This window comes from Lemur catta, chromosome 8, assembly GCF_020740605.2.
Source record: "Lemur catta isolate mLemCat1 chromosome 8, mLemCat1.pri, whole genome shotgun sequence".
Classification (NCBI taxonomy): Eukaryota; Metazoa; Chordata; class Mammalia; order Primates; family Lemuridae; genus Lemur; species Lemur catta.
In genome coordinates this window covers 5,868,040-5,889,817 of record NC_059135.1, presented here as the reverse complement: position 1 = coordinate 5,889,817, position 21,778 = coordinate 5,868,040, and the positions used below count along the sequence as shown (strand labels likewise).

Genomic DNA, 21,778 nt, shown 5'->3' with positions numbered 1-21,778 from the left:
GTTATGCTGATATGCCAGATGTTAGGTCAGTGATATGTTAACGTACCAGGTGTTAGGTTAGTAATATGCTAATGTGGGTCCTCCGTGAGGGGTGGGGGTCTCAGGCGGGTGCTGTGCCAAGTAATAGATGGGAGTTTTCCTTATCATTTTGATCTCATTGTTTGCTATTGGTCTGTTTAGGTTTTGTATTTCTTCATGGCTCAATCTTGATAGGTTGTAAGTATGCAGGAATTTATCCATTTTTTCTAGGTTTTCCAATTTGTTGGAGGTCTAGTTGTTCATAATGGTCTCTAATGATCCTTTGTATTTCTGTGGCATCAGTTGTTATGTTTCCTCCTTCATTTCTGATTTTATTTATTTGGATTTTATTTCTGTGTTGGTTACTCTAGCTAAAGGTTTGACAATTTTGTTTATCTTTCTAAAAAAACAAAATTTTTATTCATTGATCTTTTTATTATTTATTTTGTCTCAATTAATTTGTTTCTGCTCTGATCTTTATTATTTCTTTCCTTGTGCTAATTTTGGGTTTGATTTGTTCTTGCTTTTCTAGATCCTTGAGGTACATCGTTAGGTTGTTTATTTGAAATTTTTCTACTTTTTTGATGTAGGTATTTATTGTTATAAACTTCCTTCTTCCTACTGATCCAGAACATCTAGGGCTGCCTCACAGCCCAGGCTTCTACCTCCATTGTCAGGCAGAACCTCCAGCAGGGCAGTCAGAGGGCTTCTCCGAGGGCCAACTTAGGCAGAAATGACCAGGGCAGCCCTCTGAGGTGGCTAATCTATCCCATAGATTTTGTTATGTTGTGTTTCCATTTTCATTTGTTTCAACAAAATTTTAAATTTCCATTTTAATTTCAGGAAAATTTAACTAAGAAGTTAATAAGCAAAATTTATTCATTAATTTAATAATTTATTACTTATTTAAAGCTATTCTTGTTACAAAGAAACCTTTGACATAAGAAGAAAAAATATCATTTTTGCTATCTTGATAGTAACCATCCTGTTTTTGCAAAAAGAGTTGTGTATTTAGTGATATTGAAAAACCGGACTGTAGCGAATGTTCTTTTTTAGCACTGTGAACCTGTGTCTGGTGTTTGACCTCATTCTTATCTCAGTTATATTCCCAACATGTCCCCATAGAGAACATTCTGTGTTATGATATGTAGTTATCAACTTATGATTATTAGGAATTAAATTAAAGAGATCAGAATCAAGTTTCTTTTGCAAATAATCAAGCCATTTCCGCACCATGAAGAAATGTGCACTCTGCAGAGATGGAAATGAGTGGAACCAGACAGAGGTGGTGGCGCAACATCCTGGAGGTGCTGAATGCCATGGAGTTGGTCACTTTAAACGGTTAATTTATGATATGTGACTTCGCCTCCATAAATTGCTGAAAAAGGAAGAGACATCAGGGCTCATTAAAAAACAAAGCCCTGGGCCAGGCGTGGTGGCTCACGCCTGTAATCCTAGCACTCTGGGAGGCCGAGGCGGGTGGATCGCTCGAGATCAGGAGTTCGAGACCAGCCTGAGCAAGAGCGAGACCCCATCTCTACTAAAAATAGAAACAAATTAGCTGGCCAACTAAAATATATATGGAAAAAATTAGCCAGGCATGGTGGTGCATGCCTGTAGTCCCAGCTACTCGGGAGGCTGAGGCAGAAGGATCGCTTAAGCCAGGGAGTTTGAGGTTACTGTGAGCTGGGCTGACACCACGGCACTCACTCTAGCCAGGGCAACAAAGTGACACTCTGTCTTAAAAAAAAAAAAAAAACAACAAAGCCCTGATTTGTAGCTTAAAAAATGCAGTCCTCATTAGGCAAATAACACAGTCAGGCAATACATAAAGTAAATATAAAACAAGGCCAATAAAACTTTGAAAACACATTTAACTTCAGAAATACTCCAGGGAATTCAGATTAAGCAATGAAATCCAATATCCCCTTTCCAACTGGTAAGCCTGTTATGTAGATAACCACTGGCCCAACTGTAAAACAAATACTCATACGTTTCTTGAAAAAATGTGCAGATCCTTTCAGAAACCATAACTTGATGAATATTCCTTGCATAATGCTCTTTGGCCCACGCCAGATGTCCGGATGGGGACTGTGGCCTGCCACCCCCAACCAGCCATCAAGGTCCCCCTGATCCTGTCTTGCCTGGGGTCACTGGCCTTATTTTATGCATCTCTCAGCTCTCCTCTCTCCAGCTCCCAGGCTATTTTTCCTCCCCACTCCATTCCTTTATTCTAGCTCCTTTCTCACTCTTGTCTTTCTTTTGTGTCACTTCCCCGGCATGAACTCTGCCCCAGAGAGGTGAAAGGGGAAAGGGCATCCCACTGCCTGACTGACACTGGGAAGGTTTCGGTAATTATTTATCAAGTTAGGAGCTTATACCCAGAGTCGTTGTTTCAACACTAGGGTGCTTTACGAGGTGGTTCAACACACTCACATTACCTTGTGAAAGAACCTGACATTCTTCATAGGTGACATGGGGATAAAATATCCCACCACACAGAGTGGGTTAAATACAACACTGCGTGATGAAATATGAGAATGCGTGCAGATGCCTGGCGTGTGGCCGTGAGTCAGCAACAGCCGTGATTGGGTGGGTGATATGCATTTTCTAGCACAGTCATTTCCAATTTGCACAATGTTAGTAACAGTAGCCATACATTCAAGCTCTCCTCAAAACGACATGACCAGATGTCAGCATTGTCTTCCTGATGCAAGCCTCCTGCGAATTATTTCATCTCCAGATGGGTGGACTGTCCCCTTACAGGGAGTTTACACATTAAATTTAATGGGGGCTAAGAGATATTGGACACTTACCCCGGTGACAGGTGCTACCCTTACCCAGACGCCAGCAGTACCTGTGGGCCTACTTTCCAGATGGTGAAACTGAGGCACAGAGAGGTTGAATGACTCACCCAAGGTCAAGGCTCTAGGAAGGAGGAAACCAGGATTCAAACCCAGACATTCTTTTTTAAAAATTGAGGCATAATTCACATACTATAAAATTTACGTTTTAAAATGTACAGTTCCGTGGTTTTTAGTATATTCACAGAAATGAGCAACCATCACCACTACCTAATTCCAGATCATTTTCCTCACCCCAGACAGAAGCCCCATGCCCAGTGGCAGTCATTCCTCATTTGTCCCCATTCTCCTAGCCCTGGACACAAATTTACTTTCTGTCTCTATGGATTTTCTTGCTCTGGCCATTTCATAGAAACGGAATCTCACAATACATGGTCCTTTATGACTGGTGTCTGTCACTTATTGTCCCGGTTCGTCTGTAGCATGAGTCAGTATTTCATACCTTTTCATGCCTGATTTGTATTCCATTGTCCGGATTCACCACATTCCTTTATCCAGTCATTAGTTGATGGACACTTGGCTTGTTTCCATGTTTCAGCCATGAACAAATCACGCTGCTATCAACCCTTGTGCACATTGAACCCCGACATTTTGATTTTAGAGCCCGTGTGCCTAACGAGCTCTACACTTGACTGCTTCCCCGTGTAGACAGGAAACTTCTTGGGAAGTGTCCTGCCTGTGTCCATTTGGTGATGTCACACACAGTGAACTGTGCCCAGGGTGGGTTCTACTTATATCACATGATCTCTCACCCGTATGTAGCAGACGTGGGTTGGTTGGTGGTTTTGGCTACAGAGTAACATGCAGCTGGCTGTTTCCTGTTATTTGATATTAAAGATCCTTCATTCAACAAATATCCTTGGAGACCCTCTGTGTGCCTGGCCGAGTGCTGGGAACACGGCCCTGATGGAATGAACGTGGCTTTGCCTGTGGAATAGAGAGGAAGAGGATCAGTTATAAACTGTGAAAATACTTAGAAAGAAGAGTCAAGGGTGCAAAGAGACGTGATGGTTGGGGCCTGGCAGGATGGGGAGGAGCAAGGCTGGGAGAAGTTGGAGAACCGTGTGCCAAGCAGAGAAGGTCGCAGGTGTGGCACAAAGCCCAATGCCATGAGTCCCTTAATGTTTGGAACTGCGGCACATTACCGCCCGACACCCCTGTGTCTCTACTGCATAAACATGGGCACGTGAAGTCCTAGTTTATGTCTTTTCTGAGTGAGTCCCTTTGTCATGGCTTATTTAAAGGCCTGGGCCCTCCCCCCTGCTTCTGCGCTCCTGGGACCACCACCCACACTGGTACAAGCCCCCCTGGGAAGTCGTAGGCCACTTGAAATGTCCAGCTGGGCAAGCCATGCTTCCTTGACCTGCCCTGTCCCTTGTGTGGGTGATTTGGGATCCGGGCCCAGAGCACCGTGACTCCTACAGCCCCCACCCCACAGCCTGTCCAGTGCATTAAATTGCCCCAGTTTCCCGCGTCACACACACTGTCATATAACTACTGAGCTGCACTGTTGTGGATTCAAGGCATGTAGTTAGGTTTCTATAACAATTTAATGGAATATTTATACATTTTATTGTTGTGGATTCAGCACATTTCTTTTTTTAAGTCTTGAGAATTTTGTAGTTCCTTTGGAATCTTGTAGGCAGGTCATGGCTCCATTGCTCATGGGTGGTGGGTATTGCCAGGGTCTGGGAGAGGGAACACCCAAGAGGTGAATCTTGTAGGCAGGTCATGGCTCCATTGCTCATGGGTGGTGGGTATTGCCAGGGTCTGGGAGAGGGAACACCCAAGAGGTTAACCCTCCATAGGGTCATCATTTCCCAACGCCACCTGCCCTACCATGAAGTCACCCCCATGCCCACCTTTAGGTATCCCCCTACTCACAGTGCCCAGTGTCCGCCATTCACTTTTTGGGAAACCTGCTCCTTGTGCAATGAGACTGGTTTCATCCTAAGAGCTACCTCGTCCCCACTGCAGTGTGTCCCACGCCTGAGTCATTCTGTCTACAGTAACCCCTGAGACACAGCTGGCCTTTCCGTGGGCACTCAGGTAAATGGTGATGCCCGAGGACACCTTGAGTCCCACAGCACCACCCAGGCCTGGGCCGCCTGGCAGCTCTTCTTTAGGAATCATTCATTGTCACTAGCAGACATGCCAGATTCCTCCTCCTGGTGTCCAGGAGAACAGACACACACACACACACACACACACACACACACACACTTCATTCTTAGAAATAGTGGAGTCAAACCTTGTAAGAAAAAAGAGAAATGTTTTCTAACAGCTTCTTAACTTGCAAGGATCATTCTGGTGATGGCTTGCACAGAGGCTTTAGTCCTTTCCTTCATCTCCTGCCTCAACCTATGTCCCTCTGGGCCTGCAGGGAATAAGAACAGCACCCACGAATGAGCCATATGATTTTCAGAGCAAGGCTCCGCTTAGAAGGGCCCAGAGCACGGTCCTCAGCAGAGTGGAGGTCCAGCACCTCTTTGTCCTCCTACTTCTGCTTGCTCGCGTCAGCCATTCTCTCCCCAGATGCCTGGTTTTGGAAGGAACTCTGCCCCGTGTCCACCTGCCCCAGAAAGGTGGGCCTGCACTGTGCTGCCTTTGTAACTCCTGGTGTCTTACTGCTACCTAGATAGACCCGAAGCACGATGCTGCCACCTTCCTGACTCTGATCATTGTAATGAGGAAGCCCAGCTGGCAGCCTCCTTGGGAAGGAGTCCCGGGAGGCTGCTCCCAGCTTGGATTGAGCTAAGTCTTTGCGTGCCTTGAACAATGAGTTTGCATCCTGGCTGTGTTCCTGGGGCCAGCCCTGCTTGGGGTTGGGGTGGCCCCTTCAATCCTGTTCCTCAGGCTGCTTGTCCTTTCCCAGGCCCCAGCATGCCTCCCGTGCCAAAGGCGAGGCTTAGGACAGGGCCTGGCGTGCCAGTCCAGGTGTGCGTGACTAGCTCTGAGCGAGTCTGCTCTAGTAATTCAAGGAGCCACTTCTAAGAAGGATGGATAGTTTCCACTTCCGTCCTCCTCTGGGACCTCCCTCAGTAGGCAGGACCCACATGACCCTCCCTCTCTGGGTGTCAGTTGAGAAACCTGAAGCTTAAGTGATGGGCCACTCCCCTGGCTGATGGGTGGCCACTTTCTGAAGCAGCAGCCAGGCTCTCCGACTCCTACTCTGGGGCTGTCAGCACGTGCTGGCTGGACTCAAATCATAATTTCCTAAAGCCAAATATCAGATTACATGTTGTGATATTGTAATATATAATAAGAAATATAAATGTCAGTGTGTGTTCCCATTGCTTGGCCAGAGCTCCTGAAACCTGTGTAATTTCCTAAGTGAGGGGAGTGATAAAGGTGAACAGAGCACCTCTTGTCATTCAGCTCAGGTGTGATTCAGCGATTACACCTGAGCTGGTGGAAGGAGGCGAAAAGTGCCTGAGGATGGGGGCTGGTGGCCAGGAGAACCAACCTTGTGATTAGAGGGTGGGGAGGACAGAGGGACTGAAGGTTGAGTTGGTCACTAACAAATCATGCCTACTGTGTAACAAAGCCTACAGAAAAACCCAAAGCGACACGTGACAACCCACAATAAGTGACTGAGGCAAAGGTCTCAATCAATGGAGGTTTATTAAGCCAAAGTTTGAGGATGCACCCAGGAAAATCACAAGCTGCGGACGCATTTGTGACTGTTTTGTTTCGAAGAGGGATTTGGGCAGGCCTTATTTAAGGGGAGAGGAATACAGAAGAAAAGGGGGGTGGAGCAGTGAGGCAAATGGCCAGTGAGGCAAATGGCTATGCCTCGTGAGGCCAAGGAAATCTATATTTTATATAAGACAGGGTGAATATTCAAAGAGAAAAAGGGAGTAAAGGAAGAATCAATTATGCAGATATCCCTGGGTATGTGCAAGAGCCTCTGATCTTACCTAGTCTCTGTTCTGTGCCTGGGAAGATTAGCTTGAAATCAACATTATCAGTGTGGGATTGAATAAGCTTTAGTTTTAGGACCTAGAGTTAGACTGTAGACCTAAAGCTGTGATTGGCATGTCCTTAGTTCTGGGTGGCCAGCGAGGAATTTCCTTCTGATGATCTGTGGAGGCAGTTCTCCTTGGGTGCCTGAGTCCTCTTCCCTTGCTGATGCGACCTGGCTGATGCACAGTGTTGGTGACAGCTATTATTTCAGAGGGGATCTTCTTGCATGAGTCAAGCTGCAGGCTTGACCTTCCCTCTCCATAAGGAGTTGTGGGGTTGGTCCTGAGATGTTCATTTTTCTTTACATGGAATTTGGAGAGTTCCCAGGTTGTTAAAGGCATGGAGAGTGGTGTCCAGGAGAGGGCATGGGAGCTCCATCCTCCTGTCCCCATATCCTGTGATCTGTGCTTCTCTATCTGGCTGCTCATGTGAATCCTTTGCAATAGCCTTTGTAATAAACCGGTAACCTAGCAAATAAACTGTTTGGTTCCATGAGCCATTCCAGCAAAGGATCAAACCCTAGAGGGAGATGTGGTAACCTTTGATTTGCAGCCAAGTGAGACAAAAGTGGGTGTAACTTTGGGACCTGCTACTTGCGATTGGTGTCTGAGGTGGGGGCAGTCTCGGGTGGGACTGGACCCTGAACCTGTGGGGTCTGGGCTAACTCTGGTTACTGACAGAATTGAATTGATTTGTAGGACAGCCAGTTGGTGTTAAGGAATTGGTCAGTGTGGAAGAAAATCCCCACATGTCATAGGCATCACCAATGACGAGGAATCCATAAGTTCAAAGAGAAGGCTGGCGGGGGTGCCCCGGGGTCTCTCTAAGTTGTCCTCAAAGTGTTGCTATGACTCTTTAGAGTGGGAGAGGCAGATTGGTGGAGATAAAGAGAAAAATCGAGAAGCTCAGGCGAAACCTGATAAGGGCCAGGGTTGTTCTATGTTACCTGTGTGCTTAAGGCTGGTTAAATTTTAATTTAGGTTTTTCATAACAAAGGGCAAGATTCAGAGCAAGGGTGAGGTCTATGAAGAGCACTGTGTGGCTCTGGGTGTGCAGACACTACTGTTTTCACTTTAACTCCTTCCAGAATGGCCTGCCTTCCCGGTCGTCCTGCATTTCAGAGAGTCTCTGTGGGAATTTTCTTCTTAGCACTTTGGAGAGTGGTTGTGGGTGACAAGGTGTTGATGTTCCCCCTGGACGGAAGCCACTGGCTTAGCTTAAAGGATGTAGCCGAGAGACTCAGTGCCAGGGGCCATGAGATTGTGGTGCTGGCACCAGAAGTCAATTTGCTTGTGGAAGAATCCGAATACTATTCGCGGAAAATCTTTCCAGTGCCGTATGATGAAAAGGAGCTGACGAACCTTTTACGTTCCTTCGGAAACAGTATGTTTACTGAGAGATCATACCTGATGACTCCTCTGATAGAGTACAAGCATAACATGGATGGCATTAACATGTGGTTCGTCAACTGCCAGAACATCCTGAAGGACCATGCCACCCTGAATTTCCTCAAGGAGAGCAAGTTCGATGTTGTTTTCACAGACCCGATCATACCCTGTGGTGTGATCCTAGCCGAGTACCTGGGCCTTCCATCCGTGTACTTCTTCAGGGGCTTCCCGTGTTCCCTGGAGCACATGTTCAGTAGAAGCCCAAGCCCTGTGTCCTATGTACCCAGGTGCTACACAAGCTTTTCAGACCAGATGTCTTTTCCCCAACGGATGGTCAATTTCCTTGTTCATTTGTTGGAGCCCCCTCTGTTTTCTCGTGTATATTCAAAGTTCGAAGACCTCGCATCAGATGTCCTCAAGAGAGATGTGCACTTGCCCACCTTGTATCAGAAGGGCTCTGTCTGGCTGTTAAGATACGACTTTGTGTTTGAGTACCCCAGGCCAGTCATGCCCAACATGGTCTTCGTTGGAGGCATCAACTGCAAAAACAGGAAGGACCTGACTCAGGTTGGTGGATTTATTTCTTTTGCATTGCCCTCTTCTGCGTGTTTGGACATCATTCTTCCAGGTTCTGTCATCCTTTGCTCAAGCCAACTGCCACCTGGAGGACTGCCTTAAGAAACGGTGGCAGGAAGACAATGCTGGGCTCAGAGTAGCAGGGACATATTAAGAGACCTGAGGGTGAGGTGATACAGAGGACTTTGAATGAAGACAGGGTTCATGCTTGGCACCAGTATGAGATACGTTTGGCTGGGCAATCTGGGAACAGTCATAGGATTATTGCATGATACATCCTAGTCCAAACAGACGTGAAAGTTTGACCAAGGGGAGAGGTCTAAGTCGTAACCAGATCTCCCAATTGTATCCCATGCTTTGTCCCTGATCCCAAAACCGGGGGTCAGCAACCTACAGCCAGGTAGCCAAATCTTCCCAAATCTTCATCTTTCCTTCCCCACAACTTTTCCTAGCCCCTTGTAACCACCAATCAACTCTCTACCTGCTTAAGATACGCTTCCTTAGCTCCCACATAGGGCTGAGTTTTGTGTGGTCTTTGTCTTTCTGTGCCTTGCTTATTCCACTTAACATAATGCCTTCCAGCACCATCCATGCTGCTACAAACGACAGACTTTCTTTCTTTTTTATGGCTGAATAATATTCCATTGTACATATGTTCCATCTGTGAATCGGGAAGAAACCCTGAAAGTGTTTTTTTCTATTTTCTCACTCAAGAATGACAACCAACACAGAATACTTCTATGACTAAATACGTGGTTTTTTTCTCCACACAGCAAGGAACCAAGCAATTCTGCAGCAGATAGCAGCTGGGTGTCCTCTAATTTAGTTCTGACACTGTTTACCTGAAGATAGTGTCAGATCTCACAGGTTGAGGGCTCAGGGCCCAAGACTGAGCCCCCTACTCCACTAGTTAGAAGTCTGGACCTCCAGAATTCTGATCAACTGGCTTCAAGTTGGGGTCCCCATGACTCCCTCTTTGAGTTTGGTTAATTTGCCAGAGTGCTCACAGAACTCAGGGAAACTTACATTTAGCCATGTACTATCAAGGATGCTACTAAGGATGCAGATGAAGAGATGCATAGGCACAGTTATGAAGGAAGGGGCATGAAGCTTCCCAGCCTTCTCTGGCACAGCACCCTTCAAGAACCTCCACGTGTTGAGCTATTTGGAAACTCCCTAAAGCCTGTCCTTTTTTGGTTCTAGGGAAGCTTCATTACATAGGCAGGATTGATTAACCATTGGCCATTGGTGATCAACGTAACCTGCAGCCCCTCTTTTCTTCCTGGAGGTTGTGGGGGCTGGGGGTGGGGGGTGGGTGGGTGGGGAGGAGGCTGAAATTTCCAACTCTCACCCAGCCTTGGTCTTTCTGATTACCAGCCCCATCCCGAAGCTACCTAGGGGCTTCCAGCCATCAGCCAGCTCATTAGCATACAAAAAATATCACTGTGGAGTTTCTAAGGATTTTCGGAGTTGTATGCCAGGAAACAAGGCTGAAGAACAAATATATATTGCACAATATCACAGTACCATGTTTTCTTTATTTGTTTATCTGCTGAGAGGCACTCAGTTTGATTCCACATCTTGGCTATTGTGAATGGTGCTGCAGTAAACATGGGAGTGTAGATATCTCTTCAATATACTGATTTCCTTTCTTTTGGATATATATCCAGTAGTGAGATTGCAGGATCATATGGTAGTTCCATTTCTGTTTTTTTGAGGAACTCTGTATACTGTTCTGCATAATGGCTGTACTAATTTACATTTCCACACAGTGTATAAGCATTCCTGTTTCTCCACAGCCTTGCCAACATCCGTTATTTTTTGTCTGTTTGGTGAAAGCCATTTTAGCTAGGGTGAACCGGTGTCTCATTGTGATTTTAATTTGCATTTCCCTTATGATTAGTGATGTTGAACATTTTTCACATACCTCTTGTCCATTTGTATGTCTTCTTTTGAGAAATGCCTATTCAGGTCCATCTTAGTCTGATTTGTGTTGCTATAAAGTAATACCTGCCACTGGGTAGTTTGTAAAGAAAAGAGGTTTATTTGACTGATAGTGATGCAGGGGGTGTCTCAATAAAGGTAGGAAAAACCCCCGGAACTCACCAAGTGAGTTCTTGGCTTTGTGCTGGAACCAATTTGAGAGGGAGCCAACTAGCACAGGAAGTTTATTGAGAGAACAACAGATCCTACTCCACAAAGTAGGGATCATTTCCGGAGCAGGAGTGAGACACCTTATGGGGCAATTGTAACGTTTTATTTATTTGTTTAGTCAGAGTCTCGCTGTGTTGCCTGGGCTAGAGTGCCGTGGTGTCAGCCTCGCTCATAACAACCTCAAACTACTGGGCTCTAGTGATCCTCTTGCCTCAGCCACCCGAGTAGCTGGGACTACAGGTGTGCACCACCATGCCCAGCTAATTTTTCTCTATTTTAGTTGCATGGCTAATTTCTTTCTATTTTTAGTAGAGATGGGGTCTCACTCTTGCTGAGGCTGGTCTCAAACTCCTCACCTCAAGCGATCCTCCTCCCTCGGCCTCCCAGATTCCTAAGAATATAGGCGTGAGCCACCATGCCTGGCCTAATGGTAATCTTTTTATATGTTCATAATCCCCATATGTGACCAGCCTTGTCTTGAGGTCAGGCCATAAAGGTTAACCATAAACTGCTGTAACAGAAAGGTAAGCACAGTTTGTACTGCATCCAGTTTAGGAATTCATCCACCATTGGCAGTTCAGGCCTGTGATGTGCTGGTGACTTCCTTGTTTGGGGTGGCTAGAGTCTTATCAGTCAAAATGGCTGCACTCAGGCTCTCTTGACCATCCTTTTCTGCCTCATCCCTACATTGGTGATCCCACAGGGTATACAAGAGGCATGGTGCCGGCATCTGCTCCTGGTGAGGGCTTCAGGGAGCTTCCAGTCAAGGCAGAAGGTGAAGGGGGAGCAGGCATGTCACCTGGTGAGAGAAGGACCAATACAGAGAGGAGGTGGTGCCAGGCTCTTTTAAATAACCAGCTCTTGTGAACTAATAGAGTGAGACCTCACTCATTACCTCAGGGAGGGCACCAAGTCATTCATGAGGGATCCGTCCCCATGACTCAAGCACCTCTCACATCCAACATTGGGGATCAAATTTCAACATGAGATTTGAAGGGGACAAACATCCAAACTATGTCCAGGTCTTTGGCCCATTGTTAAATTAGATTATTTGATTTTTTTTGCTATTGAGTTGTTTGAGTTCCTTATATATTCTGGTTATTAATCCCTTGTTGGATGTGTAGTTTGCAAATATTTTCTCCCATTCTGTAGGTTGTCTCTTCACTTTGTTGACTATTTCCTTTGCTGTGCAGAAGATTTTTAGCTTGATGTATTCCCGTTTGTCTATTTGCTTTTGTTGCCTGTGCGTTTAAAGTTTTATCCAAAATGTCTTTTTCCAGACCAATGACCTAAAGCATTTCCCCATGTTTTCTTCTGGTAGTTTCATAGTTTCAGGTCTCAGATTTAAACGTTTAATCCATTTTTATTTAATTTTTGTATTTGGTGAGAGATAGGGGTGTAGCTTAATTTTCTGCACGTAGTTATCTAGTTTTCCCAGCACCCTTTTTTCAAGAGACTTTCCATTCCCCAATATATGTTTGTGGCACCGTTGTTAAAAATGAGTTGACTGTAAATGTGTGAATTTCTTTCAAGGTTTTCTGTTCTGCTCCAGTGTTCTGTGTGTCTGTTTTTATGCCAGCACCATGCTGTTTGGGTTACTATGGATTTTTAGTATAGTTTGAAGGTAGGTAGTATGATGTCTCTAGCTTTATTCTTTTTGCTCAGGATTGCTTTGGTTCTTTTGGGTCTTTTGTGGTTTCTTTCAAATTTTAGGATTTTATTTCTATTTCTGTGAAGAATGCCACTGGTATTTTGATAGGGATTGCATTGGACTTGTACATCTCTTTGGATAATATTGATATTTTAATAACATTAATTCTTCCAATCCATGAGCAAGAGCTATTTTTCCAATTTTTTGTTTGCATTCTCTTCAATTTCTTTCATTAGTGTTTATAGTTTTCCATGTAGAGATCTTTCACTTCTCTGATTAAATTTATTCTTAGATACTTTATATTTTTTGTAGGTTTTGTAAATGGGATTATTTTCTTGATTTCCTTTTTAGTTTGTTAGCTGTTGACATATATAAATACTACTGATTTTTGTCTGTTGATTTCATATTCTGCAGCTTTCCTGAATTCGTTTGTCAGTTATAACAGTTTGTTTGGTGGAGTCTTTAGGTCTTTCTAAATATAAGATCATGTTGTCTGCAGACAAGGCTAATTTGACTTATTCCTTTCCAATCTGGATGCTCTTTATTTCCTTCTGTGGCCTAATTACTCTGGCTAAGACTTCCAGTACTATATTGAATAAAAGTGATGAAAGAAGGCATCTTTGTCCTTTCCAGATTTTACAGGAATGGCTTTCAATTTTACCCAATTCAGTATGATGTTAGTTGTGGATTTGTCATATATGGCATCTATTGTGGTATGTTCCTTCTAAAGCCAATTTGTTGATAGTTTTATCATAAAAGCATGTTGAACTTCGTTGAATTCCTTTTTCAATATCTGCGAAATGATCACAGGATTTTTTCTCTTGATGTTAGTGTGATGTATCAAAGTTTATTGTTTCGTGTGTGTTGAATCAGCCTTGAATCCCTGTGATAAATCGCGCTTGATTGTGTGCGACCTGGAAAGTGGCAACAACACAAAAGGAAGGAAGGAAGGAAGCTGAACCGAGGAGTCAGAGGTCTCACCAGCTTCCTCTCGGCCAGGTGGCCTTGGACTTCAGCTTCCTCAGCTAAAAATGAGGCTAGTAACATCTTCCTTGCTTCTCACAGTGTTGTTGGAGGGTCTAATTGGGCATGTGAAAATATGGGAAAGCGCTTTGTAGACTGCCAGGTGCAACTATATCCCCTCCTCGCCACTCCCCCCCGCTCCCCGCCCCTGATTCTTCCTTGGGACCTAACTCAATACAGGCTCAAACCTCTCTGCAAGGAGAGAAAAACAACGTGGATTCCTTGTAAAAGTCTTTGGAATGCATTTTCCTAGAAAACCAGATCCCAGTTCCTTAGGACTAGTTCTTCTGTTCCTAAGTTTCCTCTTCTTGTGTTCCGGAATTATTTAAATAATGGTTCTCAAATGGGGTCACTTTTGCTCCCCCGGGTAAATGTGTCTGAAGACATTTTTGATGTACAATTGGCGCGATGTTACTGTCATCTAGTAAGTAGAGGCCAGGGATGCTGCATGAGGTTGTTCAGTGCATAAGAAATATCCAACCCACCCACTCCCAACAAAGAATTAATCTGGCTCAAAATGTCAATAGTGCTGAAGTTAAGAAATTCTGATTAAATAAATTCCAAGTGAGCATCAGTGACTTCTACCCAGCAAGGCCCCCAGCAGGATGTATTGCTCACCCTCTGAGCTCACCTTTGTCTCCCTGCAGGGGTCTTTACACATAATGCCCATTCAGGCTGAAACCTCAACATTTCTTGGTTGAGCTGAAGTTTGACTGCAGGAAAGTCAGGGAGACAAAACTCCAAAATGCCAAGTCATTCTTATAAAAAAAAAAAAAAAAAGGCCTGACTGCTAATGTCTACAATGCCTTTAATGTTCTGCCTCTCTTTCAAAATCATGTGTTTATTTTTATGACTGGTTATCTTGGAGATTACCAAACACATAGAACATTTGGCAGCAGTGTTTCTGTTAATAAGTAATTGCCTAAAGAGTGGCTAAATGCTAGAGTGAATCAAGGTTAAAGAAAAAGTATTCAACATGAGTATCAAAAAGACTAGGAACATGGCTGATTCATAATTTAGATAACTCTAAGAGAATGAGATTAAGTGGGTTAAAAAAAGATGCCCCATAACTATTACCCCTCCTTCCTCCAGCCCCTGGCCCCCACTAACCTCCTTTCTGTCTCTGTGGATTTGCCTATTCTATGGATTCCATTCCATTGAAATGGAATCATGCAATATGTGCCTAGTTTTTATTCCCTGAGCCTAGGGTTTTCAAGGTTCATCCATATTGTAGCATAACTTTTTATTGCCAAATAGTATTCTGTTGTAGGCTTGTACCACACTTTGTATATCTACTCATGAGTTGATGGACATTTGGGTCATTTTAGCTATTGTGAATAAAGCTGTGTGAACATTTGTGCATAAGTTTTGTGTGGACATACATTCTCAATTTTCATGGGTATCTATCTAGTGGTGGCATTGCTGGGTTGTATGGTAACTGTATGTTTAATCCTTTGAGGAACTGCTAGGTTATTTTTCACAGTGGCTGCACCATTTTCTTTTACTGTGATAAAATATATATAAGAAAACTTTACCATTTTAAAGTGTGCTATTCACTTTGTGTACTATTACAATCGTCTTGCTCCAGAACATTCCATCACCCACAAAAGAAGCCCAGGTACAGAGAGCAGTCCCTCCTCATTCTCTCCTCCCCTCTCCCTGGACAACCACCAATCTGCTTTCTGTCTGTATGGATTTGCCTATTCTGGATAGTTCATATAAATGGAATTACATAATATGTGTTTTTTTGCATCTGCCTTCTTTACTTAAGGTGTTTTCAAGGTTCATCCGTGGTGTTGTAGCATGTATCAGTACCTCATTCATTGCTATAGCTGAATAATACCAATATTCCATTGTATAGATACACATTTTGTTTATCACTTCATCAGCCCATGGACATTTGGGTTTCCACTTTTGGGCTATTGTGAATAGTGCTGCTATGCGTATAAAAGTTTTTGTTTGAACACATGTTTTCAATTCTTTTGAATATATGCCCAGGAGTGGAATTTTTGGGGTTATAGGGTAATCTATGTTTAAATTATAGAGGAACCAACAAACTTCTTTTTACAGTGGCTGTACCATTTTACATTATCACCAGCAGTGTATGAGAGTTCAAATTTCTCCACATTTTAGCCAACAATTTTTATTTTTTATTTAAAAAATTATAGCCATCCTAGTGGGTATGAAGTGCCATCTCATTATTTTTATTCCCATTTCCCTAATGACAATTGATGTTCTACATCTTTTTCATGGTCTTATTGGCCGTTTCTGTATCTTCTTTGGTGAAATGTCTATTCAAGACCATTGTACATTTTTAAATTGGGTTTTTTGTTGTTGAATTTTAAGAGTTCTATATACATTCTAGACATAAGTCCCTTATCAGATATATGATATATATTTTTTCTACTATTTTGTGGGGTTTTTTTTTCACTTTCTTGATGGTGTCTTTGAAGCACAAAAGTTTTTAAATTTTGATCAAGTACAACTAATCTATTTTTTTTCTTTTGTTGCTTGTATTCCTGGTGTCATGTTTAACAAAAACATTGCCAAATCTAGGGCCAAGAATATTTACTCCTATGTTTTCTTCTAAGAGTTTTACAGTTTTGACTCTTACTTTTAGGTCTATGATCCACTTTGAGTTAACTTCTGTGTATAGTGTGAGGTAAGGATCTAACTTCATTTTTTTTAACATATGGATATCTAGCTGTATTGGCACCATGTGTTAAAAAGACTATTCTTTCCCCTTTGAATGTCTTGTGACCCTTGTGGAAAACCATTTGACTGTAAATGTGAGGGCTTATTTCTGGACTCCTAATTCTATTCCATTGATCTATATGTCTATCTTTATGCTAGGACCACACTGTCTCGATTACTGTAGCTTTATATTACAGTAAGTTTGAAATTGGGAAGCGTGAATCCTCCAAACTTGTTATTCCTTCTCAAAATTGTTTTGGCTACCTTGAATTTCCATATGAATTTTAGGATCATTTTCTTTCTGTGAAAATTTCTGCAAAAATCACCAATTGGAATTTTGATAGAGATTGTGTTGAATATGTAGATCAGTTTGAGAAATATTGCCATCTTAATAATATTAAACCTTCTGGTTCATGAATATGGGAAATCTTTCTGTTTATTTAGGTCTTCTTTAATATCTTTCAATGCTTTTTTTTTACTTTTCAGTGTCAAGTCTCATGCTTAAAAAAATTAAAATCTATTCTTAAATATTTTATTCTTTTTTGATGCTATTTTAAATTGAATTGTTTTCTTAAATTCAATTTTATATTGTTCATTGCTAGTGTGTAGAAATGAAAGCAACTTTTGTATATTGATCTTGTACCCCACAACCTTGATGAACTATTTTATTTGTTCTAATGAGTTTTTTAAAAGTGATTTCTTAGAATTTTTTACCTAAAAAAATCATGTCATCTAGAAATAGAGGTAGCTTTACTTCTTCCTTTTCAATCTGGATGACTTTTATTTTATTTTCTTGCCAATTTGCCTGGCTAGAACCTCTAGTACAATGTGGACTAGAAGTGGAAAGAGAGGACATCCTTTTCTTGTTCCTGATCTTAGGAGGAAAGCAATCAGCCCCTTCTAAATGTGGGGTGTAGTGTGACTGCATAGGTGCACATCCAGGAAGCTTGCCCTGACAGAAGGGAAGGTGGAGTTGAGAAAGCAAGAGAACCAGGGCTGCTGTGTTGCATAACCTCAACGATGTGCCCAAATGCCCAGAGCTATGTAGATAGATAGCTCTATGCCCTTTGGAACTGTTCAAGCTGGTGACCCTGGAAAAAAACATTCTTGTAATCTAAACTATTGCATAAGAGCAATGGCCAAATGTATTTATAATTCAAACTCCAAAAATGGTCTTTCAGCTGCAGTAGACTTGGCCATAGCAAATGACCACTGAAGTCCCTCCAGGGCTGGGTACATGAGGATGTCTGGGCTGGCATGATACTGATAGCTTTACAGTGACTTAGCAAGATTTTTTTCTAGGGGTTCCTCAAACCTTAGGGTAGGAGTGGAGATGAGAGGTGGACCTAAGTTGTGATAAGAAGACTTAGGGAATCAGTTTTTCTATCCTATCTCTGCCCCATCACTTTAGGTCCACTCTCACCCCCACCTCTTTAGTTCTGACAAGTCATAGAATTCTGGAATCTCAGGACTGGTAATGACAGTGAAGCAGAGTACCATGTACTGGTATCAGTTTCTGGGAGAAGAACACCATGCACCAGTTACCAGGGCAGGACTCTAAATATCTTGCCAATTTCTGCTAAGATTCTTTGATCTGGCAGTTCCCAGGTCTGGGTTTGTGCAGGAGGTTTTGCACAAACCTAGCTGCCAGAGTATGAGTTCAGTGAGACAGAACACTCATATAAGTCAGCAAATCAACTTTATTGTTCACAGATAGGCAGCAAGATTCAACAGAAGCCTAGAATCCATGATAAGCTGGTCCCCCATGGCTCAGGAAGCTTCTCGGGGTGGATAGAGTCTTGTCTGCCCGGCTCTATGCTCCACTTTGCACCACAGCTGAGAGGCCCCAAAAGCTCTGGGTTTTATACCCCAGGGCCCACTTCATTCTATCAGCTGCCAGACATCTGCCCTGGGTGCCTGTTCTCCATCCTACCCACTTTACATCCCTGCCCTGACTTCTGTGATGATTATTTCTTTGCTTTTTCTTACAGTTTAGCCACCTAAATTTGCATCTGTAAATAATATAGATGACTTTCACCTGTTTAGGTACTTCATATAAATAGAATCATACTGTACTTATTTTTGTCTTGCTTCTTTTGTTCAACCTATGTTTGAGAGATTTGTGTTGTTGTGTGTTCTTGAAGTTGTAGTTCGTGCATTTTCAGTACTGAATAGTATTCTGTTGTGTGATTATAACACAATTTTATTTATCTGTTCTACTGTTGATGGAAATTGGGTTGTATCCAGCTTTTGACTACCGTGGACAATGTTACAACGAACATTTTAAATTCTGAAGCACATGTGCTTGGGTTTCTGAGCTTATGTACTTAGGAATGGAGTTGCTGTGCTGTAGGGTATACATATCTTTCATTTAATAAGACAATGAGAAACATTTGCCAGGTGGTTGTACCAGTTTAAATCCTTACTAGCCTTGTAAGAGAGTTCCCATTGCCTCACATTCTTGCCTCCACTTAGCATTCAGATTTTAAAATTTTGCTAATCTGGTGAGTATGTAATGATATCTCATAATTTTACTTTGTAGTTTCCTAATTACTAACGCACTGATTATCTATACATTTGGATTTCCACTTTTGCCCATTCAAGTCTCTTTCCCACTTTCATACTGGGTTGTCTGTATGCATTCTGGATACTAGTTCCTTGGCAATTATAGGTATTGCAAATATTTTCTCACTCTTTGTGTCTTGCTTCTTACTTGTATTCAAATAAATTACAATGAACATCTTCGTATAAGCCTCACTGTGCTCCCATGTGGGAGTTTCCATTGGGGAAGATGCAGGAAATAGACCTGCTGGGTCAGGCACATTTTAAACGTCATTAAGTATTAACAACTACTTCTTCCCCCAGCAATGTGTAAGTGCACACTTCATATCCTTGCTCACATTTATTATATTTCAACTTTTTAGGTTTTTGCCAATCTAATAGGTGAAAAAATATCTCAAGGTTATTTCAACTTGCATTTCCCTGATTAATTGTTCATTTAAACATCTTTTTTGTGTGTTTTCTTTATCAAGTTGTTTGACCAGTGAAGAGCAGAGCTGGACTTCACCTTCTTCATTTAATAGAATTGATGCAACCTATGATCCCCTCAGCAGTTTGGGCAACCTCACCATGTAATCTTGACAAAATGAATTTGTTGCAAGGCTTTCCGTTGCAAGCTATTTTATTGGTTCACATGCTGGAAAAATCTCAGGGTATATCAGGTTAGGTGTTGCTTGCTACAGGGCCAAAGTACGTCGCCAGAGCCCATTTTTTGTCTCCATTTCATGTCTCTGGTTCCCTGGCGACGACATCCTTCCCGGGCTCAGAATCTAGCAGCTAGGGCTCCAGCTGGAGTCCTTTTCCCAGGATTCTTAGTAAAAGTCCTTCTGCCTCATTGGCTCTGGCTAAGTCACATGCCCATCTCTGAACCAATCATTGCAGCCAAGGGGATGAGACTCGCTGATTGGTTGAGCCCTAGGTCATATGTTCTACCGAGCAGGGAGGTGCATTTAAGGGGCAGGGAGAGGGGCGGTCGCTGTGGCGAGATAGGAAATAACTTGTCTACACTGGGAATTAGCCCTCCATTAAAGATGCGTTCTATTTAGATGTCAATATACTGACAGCCCCCAGGGACCGCCCTCCCCTGGACAGCTCCGACGCCCTTGCAAACCCGCGGCGTTTGTCTGTGCCCAGCCGGTCTGTGCTTCCCGCGAGCTGCGGGCGCCCCCTGGTGGACGCCGCCGTTCACTGCCTCTCGCATGGGCTGTGCCCCTGACGCCGTGGTGGCTTTGACTGAGGCCCTCTTCTCTCACAACAGCGTCCAAATGGGACTCCATGGGTCCAGGCTGACCCCTCCAGATCACTCTCTACTCCTTTGCAAGAGGGATATTTCAGGAACACAACCTGGCCGTGCACACTTCCTTCAGTGACTGGCCCTGCCTTCAGGAAGCAGCTTGCGCAGGAGGCCGGGGCGGCCCGGCTTTTTGTTCGGGTTGAATTGTGGAGTCCTGGAACCGGCCCCTGCGGATCCCGACGGACGACTGTACTCCTCTGACCTCAGAGCATCCTGCTTGCTGCTTCGGCAACGCTCCCCACCATTGCCCGAGTCATACAGTTTTTCATTCTCTAAACACTTCCTGCCATTTCCATGTCTCCGTGTGGGGTGGGGACAGTAAAGCAAAGAAAGAGTTGCCGGGGCTTGGCGTGGCACCAGCTGCCCCTCGCTCCCATGCAAAAAGCCATAAACACAGGAAACTCGCCGGCCGCTGCCCCCTCTCCCCCTCAAGTTCCTCCTGTTGCGGCTTACTCTTCGGTGCCTTCAGGTGGCTTAAAAAAAATTTTTTTTTGCAAAAGTTTATAATCATTATCTGTGAGAGCATTGGCCTGATAGGAGCGACACCTCTATTATCAGGAGCCGGAAAGGCTTCTAGGTGAACTTTAAGATTTTTTTTGGTCATGTTAAAAACCCCAGTGAGATTTTGTGTGGCTTTGCATCAAATCTATAGTTTATATGGGACCAAATCAAGACATCAGGAGTGTCGTAATGTTAATCCTTTGCTGTATGCCTCTTCATCCATTCTAGCCTAGATCCGGGCCTCTCATTGGCCCAGAGCGAGCACTGCGGCCAGGCCGAGCCCTCAGGTTTGACGTGGCTTCTTGCTCGGCAGGTGACGCCCGCGTGCGGCTGGAAGATGCCCTGGGGAGGAGAGCTGGGCACCCCGCCCGGCCGCTGCCACAGGCACCCACTGCGGCCGCAGCTGGGCAAGCGGGAGGCTACCGAGTTCTGGGCAGAGGCCCCACTCTGGAAGCTTCCGCTAGCTGCCCTTGCTGGCAACCTCAGCAGCTGCAGCAGCAACAACAAACTGAGAGCTCTGCCTCCCACCCTGCCCCTTCCTCTCTCATGCTTTTACCTCTTGGTATAGGACATGCGCGGCCTAGGCCGCACGGACTCGTCCTCTTGCGTGGCTCTGGGGGGAAGAGCGGGCGATGGGAATAATAGGATTTGACCTGGGGGTAGAAAGATAGAAACTGAGGCTTGGGAAAGACATACAGTTATGTGGCTGAGACAGAGAGAGGGACCAGATGAAAGAGGGCAGAGAAATTGCTGTTAGAGAGGAAGTAAGAGAACCAGGACCCCGGACTTCTAGCCTGCAAGAAAAGGTTAAACCCAAACGCTCCCTGCCTAGTGGCAGCTGGGGTTCCTCAGCGAGTGTCTGGGCATGTGCACATGTGCTCAGTGGTGGCATGTGTTCCCGGTGTTGGTCTCTAGAGGGGTAACTTCCTCCCAAAGGAAAGCCTCAGCCTGGCCAGCCATGAGGACACGGATGTGGTGAGCTAGAAAGCCGGACAGCACAGGGAGCCTGCCCGCATCCTCCTGGGGCGACCAGGACAAGGAGGTCTCAGTAATCTGGCCAAGCACATGTGAGAGTGACTTTCTGGAGCCA

General features: G+C 44.0%; 1 protein-coding gene across 4 annotated transcripts in view; it reads left to right on the top strand.

Annotated features, from left to right (window-relative positions):
* LOC123643798 (UDP-glucuronosyltransferase 1-6) overlaps nt 1-21,778 on the top strand; it is a 92,181-nt gene that overhangs the window by 43,881 nt on the left and 26,522 nt on the right. The window contains exon 1 of one of the 4 annotated variants that reach the window (XM_045559548.1): nt 7,852-8,803. The exons of the other annotated variants lie outside the window; for them this stretch is intronic. Within the exon in view, the coding sequence (XP_045415504.1) occupies nt 7,937-8,803 (867 nt within the window). The 5' untranslated portion in view covers nt 7,852-7,936. Of the gene's footprint in view, nt 1-7,851; nt 8,804-21,778 lie in introns of those variants that run through there. 4 annotated transcript variants of the gene reach the window in all.